The sequence below is a fragment of the Osmerus eperlanus genome, chromosome 8, assembly GCF_963692335.1.
Source record: "Osmerus eperlanus chromosome 8, fOsmEpe2.1, whole genome shotgun sequence".
Lineage (NCBI taxonomy): Eukaryota > Metazoa > Chordata > Actinopteri > Osmeriformes > Osmeridae > Osmerus > Osmerus eperlanus.
The window spans coordinates 1,673,376-1,686,625 of record NC_085025.1 but is presented as its reverse complement, the minus strand read 5'-3'; the positions used below and the strand labels follow the sequence as shown (position 1 = coordinate 1,686,625).

At 45.6% G+C, this 13,250-nt stretch overlaps 1 protein-coding gene across 2 annotated transcripts in view; it reads left to right on the top strand.

Annotated features, from left to right (window-relative positions):
• Positions 1 to 5,597, top strand: part of rngtt (RNA guanylyltransferase and 5'-phosphatase) — a 57,637-nt gene extending 52,040 nt beyond the window's left edge. For both annotated transcript variants that reach the window (XM_062467690.1, XM_062467689.1), the window contains exons 15-17: positions 840 to 906; positions 3,775 to 3,898; positions 4,465 to 5,597. In XM_062467690.1, the coding sequence (XP_062323674.1) occupies positions 840 to 906; positions 3,775 to 3,898; positions 4,465 to 4,631 (358 nt within the window). In that variant the 3' untranslated portion in view covers positions 4,632 to 5,597. The remainder of the gene's footprint in view (positions 1 to 839; positions 907 to 3,774; positions 3,899 to 4,464) is intronic.
• Positions 5,598 to 13,250: the final 7,653 nt, after the last annotated feature.

The following is a 13,250-nucleotide window of genomic DNA, read 5'->3' as shown; positions in this document are numbered from 1 at the left end:
TAGTTTCCTCCAGCACATGGATGGCCCCATGACTGCTTCCTGTCTCCTTTCAGTCATTCCACAGGAAGAGGGAGTGGATGACCAGTCCTCAACAAACCCCCTCAATCCAGCCCTTAGACACTAGGGCCTCTAAGCGTGGTGGGTGAGTTCCACTGCCATTAGCCCCCGTAGCCCCTTCATTTCCGCCCTGGAGAGTCGCTGTCTAAGTGATGCTGTTACACACTGGGTAACCTTAGGTTTGTGATGGGTTTTTTCGCGTGCGTAGCGGCAGACAATGTGTCTGGAAATAAACAAGATCCGGAGTAGGTTCAGTGGAGGGGGCCAGTGTGTTATTAAACCCAGCTGTGGGGCGTGCCCCTTGGGACCTCACTCTCTCTCCCTCCCATACACACACACGCACACACACACACACACACACACACACACTCCTGATGCTAAACCACTGAGCTGAGAGTTATTAATCAGATGGCACAATTAAACAATTTGGTGAAGAGACTATGGACAGGGAGAGAATTTATAAGCACAGAGAGGGCACTACATACCAGAGGCTCTGTGACTAACCCTTTGGATTCCTTTGAAACATTAATCCTAAATGTCCCCCAGAAACGCCAGAAAGTCACAGTCACAATGCACTCTGGTAACCTGAGAAGCCTGCCGATGAGTCCACAAGAAGAGAGAGGCTAGGGGGGGTGTGATCTATGATGTGTCATTCTGTTACTAGGCTGGAAAAACAGCCTTTCTGATCCTGGTACTCTGGTGTTGTCAGTGCCAGCTCTGTCATTACCTCTCTAACAAGCATGTGGTGGCAGGCTGATAATGAACATGTTTTGTCTTTGCAGGTTACTCCCCCAGACTGTTGGTTTGCTTTACGTTGGCAGCTATGACATGCCCTTTGCACAGATGAAGGTGAGACAAGGAAGATGGTTGTGTTGCTAAATTGATTCTCACACCTACACACACACACACCTTCACACACCCAAAATAAACGCTCCTGGAGTGACACCTTTAGGTTTTAGCCGTCTGTGTTTTTAAAACTCCATCTCACCAGGGTTTAGCTGATACACATACCTGTGCCTTACATCGTAACACTGGTTATCCAGAAACGGTGGGCAGGATTGATCAGTCAAAGCAAATCCCCTCTTCATGAGTTTCTCAAAGGTTGGTAGATTTTCTCTGATATTTCCAACCGCAAACGCCCCTGGGTTTTCATCCGGTGCTCGAGCACAGAATCCTGTCATCGGGACACTGCAGGACATTGGTTAAAGCCTGTTAAGAGAGAATGGCCGATTGATGTTTGGTTAAACTTTGTTCTTAGGAAACAGGGCTGCAGATCCCCACTCTGCAGCGTGCGGCCTGTGAACCTGGGCTCCACCTGGCAGGTCTGTGAGAGGGATCCAGACGAGAGCAGCAGGTGTGGGGAGAGGAAAGAGGAGAGGAGAGGGGGGGAGAGGAGAGGATAGGGGAGGGGAAAGGGGAGAGAGAGAGAGGAGAAAGGAGGGGAAAGGGGAGAGAGAGAGAGAGAGAGAGGGGAGAGGAGAAAGGAGATGGGGTCTTTGATTGGCTGTGCGAGTGTACGCACCCACAAGCCTCCTGCCGAACTCCCATCCCTGATCAGTCACTTCCTGAATATGGAAGTCGTGTTTATCTCACAGTTTGACAGTCAAGTTTACCACACTGTATATGCATTGTTGCCCTCAATTTGATTTGTTGTTTTCCCAGTTGGCTTGGGGGAATCATTTGCTGAAATGCTCCTCATTCGACATGCTGAAATTGTAGGGTAATTGAAAGTTATTTTGGTTGCCGTAGCGAGTGTTTTATAACATGCAAATGTTCTTCAGAAGCCCTGGCATCTCACCAGGATGATAATTTACAGCTTCAGTTAAAGAAATCCTCTGAAGTCACTCAGGCTTTTCACACAGTTTTAACACATTTAAGTCCCGTTTTCCATGGGGGGAAAACAAAAGCTCTGGTGAATTAGAGTTTGTGTGCATTCATAGAAAGGCTAAAGTTAAACCTCCTCAAAAATTGCAACCCATCTCTGAGCAGAAGAGTGATTATTAGCTCGATGTTGAGGTCTTGGAGACTGGGGGGACATGGTGAAACAGATCTTTCTCTCCATTTTTCTTTGTGCAGGTATTTTAATAAGACCTTAGCACCGGCCCACACCTCCAAGGAGCACCAAAGGTCCTTCATCTATGACCCCGTTTTTCAAGTTTTGATTTTCCTCTTCTCCCGCTTATAGTCAGGTACTTTCTTATTAAAATGGACCCTGGTGCCAGGCACACCGAGCTCGGAGCTGGCTATGATTAACTCTAGAAATTAAAGAGGGCCGCCTGGTCAGAAGAGAAATAAGACATGTCACCTGGACAATGGTCACATCGTAGCAGCTCCTCATGTTTACTTCTGTTCCACATGCTCTGGACCGGAGCACACATACACACTTGCCCACTGTGGCTGTGCCAAGAGTTCTGTCATCTCATCTCGTATAGCAGCAGCAGCTTCTGTGGTCTGTCTTCCCCTCTGAGGGTGGAAAGGCTAGTGCCACCCACTAACAGACTGGCCGGCAGGGTATGACCTGAGCTGGAGAAACAGCTACACAACTCGACCCCTCTCTGTTGTTGAGATGAAGTCACTGAAGGCAGGTAAACTGCAGCGATGCTTTGGAATGTCAGTCGTAAGTGTCGTTGTTAAGGGAGCTTTGACAATGACGCGTCTTGCGAGCCCTTTATGCCTCCATTAAAAAGCCATTCCAACAGTACCAGAAGCAGGCGCTACGCGGTGATGGAATGCAGAGTCTGTGGAGCAGCTGGGCTCCTGGACACGGGCCTGTACCACGCATGATCGATGCTCGGTGGAGCCGCACAGCTAATCAATGAAGAAGCTGCGCACGGCCCCAACTTAGTGGGGCAGTTGGTCGGATTAAAATGCCAAACAGCAGTTAAAACGTGGCTCTACCACTTGTTTTATTCTCAACGAGTGAGGGATCCCTGCAAACAGACTTCTACTACTGGCTGCCAGAAACTGCCTGTGTTGTTAATTGGCAGCAGCTTGCTATCATTTGGTCCTGGGAAAACTACCAGCACCGGCCATGCTGTTGCTCCTTCAATGTGTTTGTCAATCAGCTGCTCATGGAAATGTGTTGAGATTAGTTGGAAATGGCACAGATGCAAAAGCTCCATAGCAGGTCTAGATGTTTGCGGTTCTTCTTGATACGGCAGAGAATCCCGTGTTGGAACGGGCTTGAAGGGTGCTGTGAGCACGGGAACCCAACCTCAGGTCTGACGTGTGTGATTGTGAGATCCCAGTTCTCAAGGTCAATATCTATGGTGTGATATCCGGGTGTTGTCACCACCCAACTACACACACACACATTCCTCCCTCCATCCCCTCATTGAACTCCCAGATGCCTTCTCTCCAGGACCAGACAGGCTCTTACTTAGCGCCCTGTTCTCTGGCCAGGGCTGGGGAGGCTTTCCTGGCAGCCCCTCCCTTCCCTGCCATGAGCCTGTGTGTGTGTGTGTGTGTGTGTGTGTGTGTGTGTGTACGATTTATTTGGGGGAGGGCTTTAGAGCGCTCAGGGACATCTTACTGAAAAAGGAGCCCTTAAAGGTTATAAACTGGGGAGGTTAAAAAACAAGTCTAAACATTTTTGTGGCCTTCAATGACTCACTCCAGCTCCCTCCTCTCCATCTCCCCTCTCTATCTCCCTCCTCTCCATCTCCCCTCTCTATCTCCCTCCTCTCCATCTCCCCTCTCTATCTCCCTCCTCTCCAGGCCACAAAGGAGTTGAAAATGTACGACAACAAAATCATTGAGTGCACGTTCGTGAACAACACGTGGGTGTTCATGCGACAGAGGATAGACAAGAGTTTCCCCAACTCCTACGACACGGCCATGGGTGAGCAAGCCTGCCCAACAGTATGTGCCGGCTGCCATCTGTATTCATATATATATATCTGCCCTCCTCCCTCTCGGGCCCATCATATTAATGTCTTGGTTCATTTATATTTCAGGCACATCTTGTCTCACTTCAACTGCTGCCTTTCTCATTACTGTGTGTACATATGCAGTGTTTCTCTGTTTGATTCAAAACTGCGCTCAGCATGTTTACCAAAATATATAAAGCAGTGAAACAAAGTGCTTTGTTACTTAAGCTGCAAATATCAGAGATGCCAAACATTGTAAATTGTACCTTAGAGTGCTATCCACAAGTGACTTTATTGATTCACAAAGTATTCACAAGAATGGTTGTGAATCTCAAGAGTCAAGCCACAGATTTTAAAACAAATTGCATACGCTGTTGGCTAACTTATTTGTATTAATTTTTTCTTCATAGTATTTGTTGAATATACTAACACAAGCAAGAATAGCATTCAAGCGCTATGTTGTGGATGTGGGCCAGGGCCAGGAACTGCCTGTCATCAGGTCTGTGGTAACTTCCTGTGTGTGTGCTCTCTGTTCCAGCTGTGTGCAACAGCATCCAGCATCCCGTCACAAAGGAAATCCTCTTTGAGTTTCTGGACCGCTGCGCCCAGGGAGCCCAAACACAGAACCGTAAACACCCCCCCGACCCAGACGCAGAGCTCATGCCCCCACCACCCCCGAAAAGACCCAACCGGGCCACACCGTAGAGCCCCGGCAGGGGCCTGCAGACCGCCGGGCCGAACTGGATCTGAGCAGCAGTGTGTTTGTGGCTGGTAAAAGGTCCTTCATGGCTACGGCACTTGCTCCTGCTTCCTGCAAGGACACAGACTTCTGAAAAAGCCCTTCATCCCTGAGTGTGTCTATCAGCCTCTGATAGACACATTCAGGCCTCTTTTAACGCAAGACTTTCTTAAGATCTTGTTGACTGTATAGACTCTGTTAGGTATCCTTCATAGTGTCTTAGCTTTCATTCTTATCGTTCTCATTAAAATCTAATTCATAACGATGGATTAAGGTTTTGTTTAGTTTTTTAATTTATTGTCTATTTCCTTTTTTGAGAGCGATCCCGATTAATCTACCCGGCAACAGTGGAATCGATGTTATGACTACAGCCACACCTGACTATGCAGATCTTGATGAAGATCTCAGTAAATGTTTTGTCTAGTTGTTTGTTTTGTTGTTTATTTTTCGTTTGGCAGTTAGTTGTCGGGGGTGTGATGAGACCAGAGTTCCCAGTGGTCGTCATCCTCACCCACTTCATCTTGGTACAGTTCAATAAAGGAACGCACAAGCCAATACCGATCACATGACGTTTGAAGTGGTGTTCTAAAATGCTTTCGACCCGCAAGCGATTGACTTTTGATATTTGTGAAACAAACATCTCTGCATGTCATCGAATACAAAAGCATCCATAACGTGGTGGTCTTTTGGTATGACGATGTCATTGGCTACATTTGAACCAATAGCAGTTGGTCTTTGTTCTCCTCGCCCAAAGGTTTTAGTTTCCGTGGAAACATACGTGCTCTCTACTCTTGTAACCGCTCCTGGGACGTCCTTCAGGGTCTACTCATGGTGATTAGCATCTGAACATTTGTTGTTTGGTTTGATCTATTAAAGCAATACATGTCAAAGGGAAAATATGTTTTTATAAAAGAGTAGAGCTTTTTCCATTATTGTGACTAATGTCCTGCTTATTTTCTTAACGGTGTATGGTGCAAAGCTGCCAATGAAACTGTGTGTGTGTGTGTGTCAGAGATGGAAAAAGTACATATCCTTCACTCAAGGTAAAGTAAAGAAGTGTGGGCTTTGACATATACTTAAGTAAAAAGTAGCCATTACTACACTTGTTTTAGTGTCTTGCTGGTAACTGACCAGACACAAGACTGTGTGGTCATCAAGATCGAAGCCTTGTGATATAGACACTTCATTTGCTGTTGCCGAGGCCCAAATCATCAACACATGCTGGTCAGGATCAAAGCTGTGCAAGAATGGCATCATTTACATTAAAAATGAGCCGAACACCTTTGATCATGCCGTGAGGGAAATACACACAGGGATGTATTGGTGATGTAAGAATAACTTGATGATAAATGTGCACCACCTAGGAAAATGTCTTGGAATACGGATGGGGATAGGTTAACCCTGAAGTCATGATCATGCATTTGTCTTCAGTTTGCTCAGGCTGGTGTGGCCCAATTACCCCAGCTGAAATTAGAATTCGTAATTGCATTAATCTTTCAGTGTCAAACTCAAGGGGCCAGGGCAGGGGCGTTGTTAAACCCTTTTTACTGGGGCACATGCCCCAGTATTAATCTGCTCTGCCGCAGTAAAATCTCAAGTTTGAGTTTGAACAATTTACTTTATTAGTCAGTGCATTAATTTAGATTGATAATACCAAATAAAATAAACGCAGTATCCCAATCAACGCTTGTAAAAGTGTTTAACCAAAAACACAAACCGATGCCTGCAGAATTCCATGTCAGCGCGCTCTTCTGAGCTTGCCAAATAGCCACTGCAGCACTCACACAGAAGTCCAGGTGTCGGACTCGGAACACAAATCAGAATTGAGGTAGGCTAAGAAAACATTACAAAACTAAAGATGGTTTCTAAATGATAAGCCTACCGATCATCTCATTTTGACTAAAACATGTACAATATTACATAAAGCTAAAAAAAAAAAAAACAGTATTTTCGCTCAAATGAATGATTTTTTTTAATTGATGTCCCTGCCGAAGCTGATAGGCTATCAAACTTGTGTCCCTTAACTGTTTTATAGGGGTTAAGCAAGGGGAGTTTTCTATAGCCTAGTAGCGCAGTGCTTGCGCAGCAAATTTGAAAGAAGAAAAAAAAAGGGATATGAATAGGGGCCCGTGCCCCAATAGAGGTTTATGTCTAACAACGCCCCTGGGCCACGGAGACACGAATTTATTTTCTAATAGGCTGAGTTAGCCCTCGAATGTGAGATGTGTTTTTGAACAGAGTGCTTCGAACACTCTGTAGCCTAAAGTGTGACAGTCTTCTCAGGCTTGCTGCTCGTCACGACGACCAGCCGTTGAGCTGGCTTGCTCCGTCAGGCAGCAGGATCCGACTCAGAGCGGGCATCAACATGGGCATGGCAGGATCACTCTGCTTCTGTCACGACTCCTCCACATCGTGTGTGAGCAGGGCTTGGCTCATCCAGATCCCTGTGTAGCCGATGTGGATTGGCTAAACTCACTCCTCGGTATACGCACACACCGCCCGCGCCAATGAGAAGCTAGTTTTGTTTGCGTTTGGTAGTGGTCCACGTCTGTTGCACATGCATGCCAGCGCTTAAGCCCTCATAACTGTACTACACTCAACCAGGAACATCTTTTGTGTTCACATTGGCTTCCCTTGTCACGAGAGCCGTAGGCAGAGAGGCTGTATAAAGTGTCTGATGTAGGTAACATCTAAAGGGGAGCACAGCCTTTCCCGAAGACTGGGCCTCAACTTAGTTTTTCCTTTGAGTCTAAAGGAGATACCGGTACTAGCCTATAGGAAACTCCCAATTTCCATTTTTTTGGTTTTAATTATGTTCCTCTGCAGAAAATGTATTGGCTTTAAACAGGTGCAATCAAACCACAAGAAACGTGTTTGCATGAGAAAGTCATTAGACGTTTACACCAACTGTTCAGCATTCGTAATGTCTGCCCTGCATGCTAGATGACTGAACAAAAAGGTAATATTGGAGGAAAATAAAACATAAGCTGACCTTTATCTAATGTAACTAAGGAGACAACCAGTGGAGACAGCGTGTATGTTGGAATGATTAATTAGATTAACCACTTTGAAAGCAACAGGTGCTGAATTTCATGCAGTGGTGACCAACATTGAGCAAATACGAAATCCATCTGCATTCTCACGCATTGTGAATGTGTTGTCTGACGCAGCTATGAGACCGTGTGACTAGAAATGTATGCATGTTCTCGTACGAACATGACATTCCTAATACATTTCCCGCTGTGTGCACTGTGCAGTCTTGGTTGGGGATGTAACAGCCTGGAGGTCTGCAGGCTCCTGTCCTGCATGGGAGAGATTCTCCTGCAGCTCTGATGGGTTTGTAATGGGCTGGATGACAGAGACCACTGGGATATCTGTAGTGTGTTTCTGCCACTGGGGTGTGTTCATTGGCTCATGTTAAATTGATTGATGAGGAGAGACAGAGAGTGGGGGAGTATGTCGGGGGTGTGGGTGCGTATTTACATTTATTCATTTAGCAGATGCTTTTATCCAAAGCGACTTCCAAGAGAGAGCTTTACAAAGTGCATAGGTCACTGATCATAACAACGAGATAGCCACAAAACATTGTGAGTAGCCAAAACATGAAGCACACATTGTGAACAACCAAAATAAGTGCCAAAGGGAAGAACCATAAGAGCATGTAGTTAAACAAGTTACAATTAAACAACATGAACTGCTATAAGTGCAAGTGTACCTGTGGAAAAAGCAAGCAACAATAATAAAAACAATATATCACAGCGAGTACAAAAATTTAAGTCAGTTACCACTAACCACAAGAGCAACAAGTCTCTAAGCAAGAGTCATTGTGATCCTTGAGGAAACTAACATCGGGTCAAGCGAACCATTCCTAAGTACCGTTGTACTCCCGGAACAAGTGCGTCTTGAGCCTTTTCTTGAAGGTGGAGAGACAGTCAGTGTCTCTGATGGAGGTGGGGAGTTGATTCCACCACTGAGGGGCCAGACAGGAGAAGAGCTTGTGTTGGGACCACCAGGCGGTTGTCTGAAGAAGACCGTAGGTGACGGGTGGGGGTGTAAGGCTGCAGGAGAGACTTGATGTAGACGGGTGCAGTCCCGTTCACTGCTCGGAAGGTCAGTACCAGGGCCTTGAATCTGATACGGGCCATGATAGGTAGCCAGTGGAGAGAGATGAGGAGCGGGGTAACATGGGAGCGTCTGGGTAGATTGTAGACCAGGCGGGCCGCTGCGTTCTGAATCCTCTGAAGAGGGCGGGTTGCACATGCTGGGAGACCAGCGAGCAGCGAGTTGCAATAGTCCAACTTGGAGAGGACAAGTGCTTGGACTAGCAGCTGGGTGGAGTGCTCAGACAGGTATCTCCTGATCTTCCGGATGTTGTAGAGGGTGAATCTACACGACCGGGAGACCGCAGCAATGTGGGCCGTGAGGGAGAGCTCGTCGTCCATGGTAACCCCAAGGTTCCTGGCAGAGGATGAAGGGGTCACCGTCGCAGATCCCAGGGTGATTGAGAGATCGTGGGAGATGGAGGGTTTAGCCGGGATGATGAGAAGTTCTGTTTTGGCGAGGTTCAGCTGGAGGTGGTGCTCGGTCATCCAGGCGGAGATGTCTGTGAGGCAGGCCTCAATCCTAGCTGAGATCCCCGGATCGGTCGGGGGGAACGACAGCTAGGCAAAATAACCCCCTGCTGGAATTGTCACTTTGTGAAGATATGTAATGGACACCATGTATTTGCCAAACATGGTGTGTTTTCTGAATCTTTTTGGTGTCTAAGGTTGTTTTCTAAGTTATTTGTTCTAAGGTTTTGTCCACAATGTGGTGGTGATGATACATTAATTAATTATACTTCCATGAAGGGTGGTTTGTGAATTGAAAGCACAGACAGCTTTATTTTGCATATTGCACTTAGTTATTTTGCATATTGGACTGCTTTTTTTCCTGTGATAATGGAACTTTAATCCTGCATTTGCTGAAAACTGGTTTGCTAGATTTGCATAACAATTAGAGACCAGCAGGTGCCTTATGGTTCCATACAATAATTCCCACTAAAATGTCAAGGATGTCTTTTTGAAATGCTAAGAAGAAAGTGGCAGAAGATTTCCTGTCAGCTCTTTAAGTGTCTGTTGTATAGCACTGAAGATGAACGCACACCAGACAGCTGCTGATGTGATGTCGGCTGGAGGACTGAGCCAGTGTACAATACGTTTTATGGTCATAGTGATATTTTTTAAACATTGTGCTTTAGCCGGATCACTTTCAGAGAGTAGCAACTGTGTGTGTGTGTGTGTGTATGAGATAACAACAGTTATATTGTTCACACTGCTTACTGGTTTATCACTCAAGTATATCTGAAGTTCAGTCATCTAAGATGGTTTATGTTTGTTCACTGCAGACTCAAGGTCATATCCCTGCTATTACCATTGTTATAGTCACCGTACCGACAAGGTTAGCAAGTCAACTTCTATCATTCCTCATTTTCATTTGGGGCTGTGATTGAACAAATTCCAGTGTGAATACGAGAGCACACAACCTTATGACTCACATTCAGCTCGTGATCATCAACACTAAGTGAGAGCAGCTTGTCCCAAGCTGATCCTGCGACTGTGACTGATCAGGTGTGATCAGATAGATTTTCCCAGCTGTCACCTGTGTCCCCTCCCTCTGTCTGTGCGTCCATTACATATCTTCACAAAGTGACAATTCCAGCAGGGGGTTATTTTGCCAGTTTTCAGGAATGTTTTTTTTTGTTGATTCTGTAGCTGTGCAATGTCTCTGGAGAGATCCCAGTGTGGGTGTACAGCTGAGGTTGGAATCGTTGATGTCACGTCACCATGGTGACCTTGTGTTGTTGTTGTCTCTTCCAGACTCTAACCGGGATGTGGACCCGCCTCACTTCAAGGGCTTGTTGTCCTAAGGTATTGTTGCCATACTTCTTATTGTTCTGGAGATTTTGTCACTGAATGCTGCCATGGTTGTGAAGGGACACTCAGCTGCACTGTGGTCTATACTCACTATCACTAGACAAGTTCCCCTCCGAGCTGAATGTTACCTGAACAGGTGTATTTGTCTATGTCTTGTTGCGCTCCTCCCTCCTTTTGTAAGCAGCCGTTGAATGTCAAGACGTAGTATCGTTTCCAGTCCCTCTGATCCCCCAGGATCAGATACTTTTGGAGGGAACAACCCTTTTACACTCACCCAATACAATCTTTTTTTTTTTTTTTTTTTATTCAAAGCTGGTGTGATTTTCAAAGCCTCCTGCAGACACAGACACGTTTCGAATATCAAAAACCAAATCTGAGAATGTCATGATTTCATGATTAAATATGTGGGGTACAGCATAGAATAAAACACTGTCATGCTTTATCTTCAGTGCTCAGTTACCATGTTTCATTATCAACATGGCTGAGTTCTTAATGTCTATGAAAATGATGTACTAACAGTATACGTACAGTACGAGGACTGGAAAGAAGGAGTGACTGTACGAGTTAAAGAAAGGAAATCAAAGAGAGGGAATAGGGTTGAAAGAAATGTTTGAAATTGCCCTCTCTGACACATTTACAAATATCTGGCATTGAGATCGGCAGGCTCTAGGGGAAATTCCAGTAAGATTTTAGCTTTGTGGGGGAGTTTCAATGATGCACAAGAAATAAATGGATTTGGAGAGAAAGAGGCTTTGTGTGGCCCACAGGGCTTTTGTGTGTTTCCGTGGAGAAGCAAGACAAAGTACCGTTGATCTGAGTTATGGCATTATACTGTAATAAGGACTTGGACCCTGAATTCCCTGCATATTGCCCATGGCCCCATCAAAGAACCTCTTCTAACCCAATATCCCAGGGAACATAGTATTGTCTGTGGTCATTTAATATTTAATGACGTTGATAAATGTCCCCCAGCCATGGTGTATTAAGGGAGAGCAACACCTCCCAAAAACAACATCTGATCAAAAGATGAAAGGGAATCAGCAATTAGGTTTTCTTCTCAGCCCTGAAGGACACACAATGTTAATCATCCAGGGAATTCAGCTAAAAGGATAAGAAACAGGAATATAGAAGAAATAATCCTTATCTGTTCTTTCTGTGGACCTAACTGACTAAGCTGACACTTTACAGGATGTCTGTGCCTCCTACCATGACAGACCAGGGAAGTTCAACGATCACAGGTCTGCATTATTACTTGATCGATAGAGCAGATGCCACACAGAGCTGAACACCAAGTGCTCGGACTGCTAGTGCCGCTCGTGTTATGTCGTTTTTTTGGGTGGGACCAGCCAACCACGGCCGTCTGCCAGGTAGCCTGTCTCTGTGTGACAGAGACACATCAACATCCCATCTGCATGGACCCTGTTGCCATGGCACCAGAGTTAGGTTCATGCTCACGTTCTTGTTTTTGGGGCTCAGAAGCCGTGGTGCTTCAGTTGAGCACCGATTTGTGAACGCCGGTGAGATCCTCAAGTACTGGAAGTGGGAAAACAAAGCCATTTGAAACCTGTTCAGCCACAAGATAAGACAGACAGTTAGACCTGTGTGGAAATACATTAATTCCTGTTTTTGTCTGGCCCACTGTTCAGAACGTTGTTCTAAATTTGGAAGCTTTTGTCATGTGAAACATAATGTTCTTCTGCTCTAGCGTGTTATCAACACGGTGCGCGTCATGTGACTAGTCGTCTGAATCCTCTGCGGTTGTCATGCCAACGCCACATCCAAAGGCGTTGCCGGGGTGGGCTGGGAGAGCCGGTGGGCTGTCTTATCCTCCTGGGGCCTGTCCTGGCTGTGACTGCCATGGTGACTGCCATGGTGACTGCCATGCTGTCCTTCCTGTGATCTGGTGGGTGTGCTGTCGTTATGGAAGGCAGCAACAGATGGGACTCTGTGACTTCTGACAGGCTACTCTGAGCTGAACCCAGACACTGCCGCTAACATCTCCACACCTCCACCATCACTGCCAAGCTGCCATGTGGCAAAGCCAATACTTTTCTAATGTTTGTTTGTTCCAGCGTGACAATGAAGGAAATGAAGAGATACTGATGAACTGAATCATAGATGTTGCTGTTCATCCTTCATCATTGTCTCCTGATGCATGGTTCACTTCACTTACCTAAAACAAGGAGTTTCCTTTTTGTCTTTGTGTGATATATAGATCTAAGGTTAATTTACTAACCTTTTATTTCTCACACATGGAAAGCAATGACATCGATATGATAAAGCCTAGTTTTCATTTATTGATTATTTTTGCTCTGCACACTCCTAAACACATTTATGAGTGTGATTGACGACTCGTTGGTATGGAGGTTTAGAAATGCAGAATCAGCAGTTAGCATGCTCTGAATGTGTGCGTGTGTGTGTGTTAATCTGAGAAAACATGAGTTTATTGCATTCCACTCACATGTTGAGAGACCTGCCAGATTAATTTATGCTGTTATGCACTTTACCTACTGCTTTTGCATCAGCAGCAGTATTTCACAACATCCACAACTCAAGTCCTGTGTCAACTGATGAAACATCTTCAACTATCAAGGTCGGAGGTGCTCCACTGCAGGATCCTGGTCATGAAATACAGTCAAAGGAGAGACAAAACAACCGACAGCTTTCATT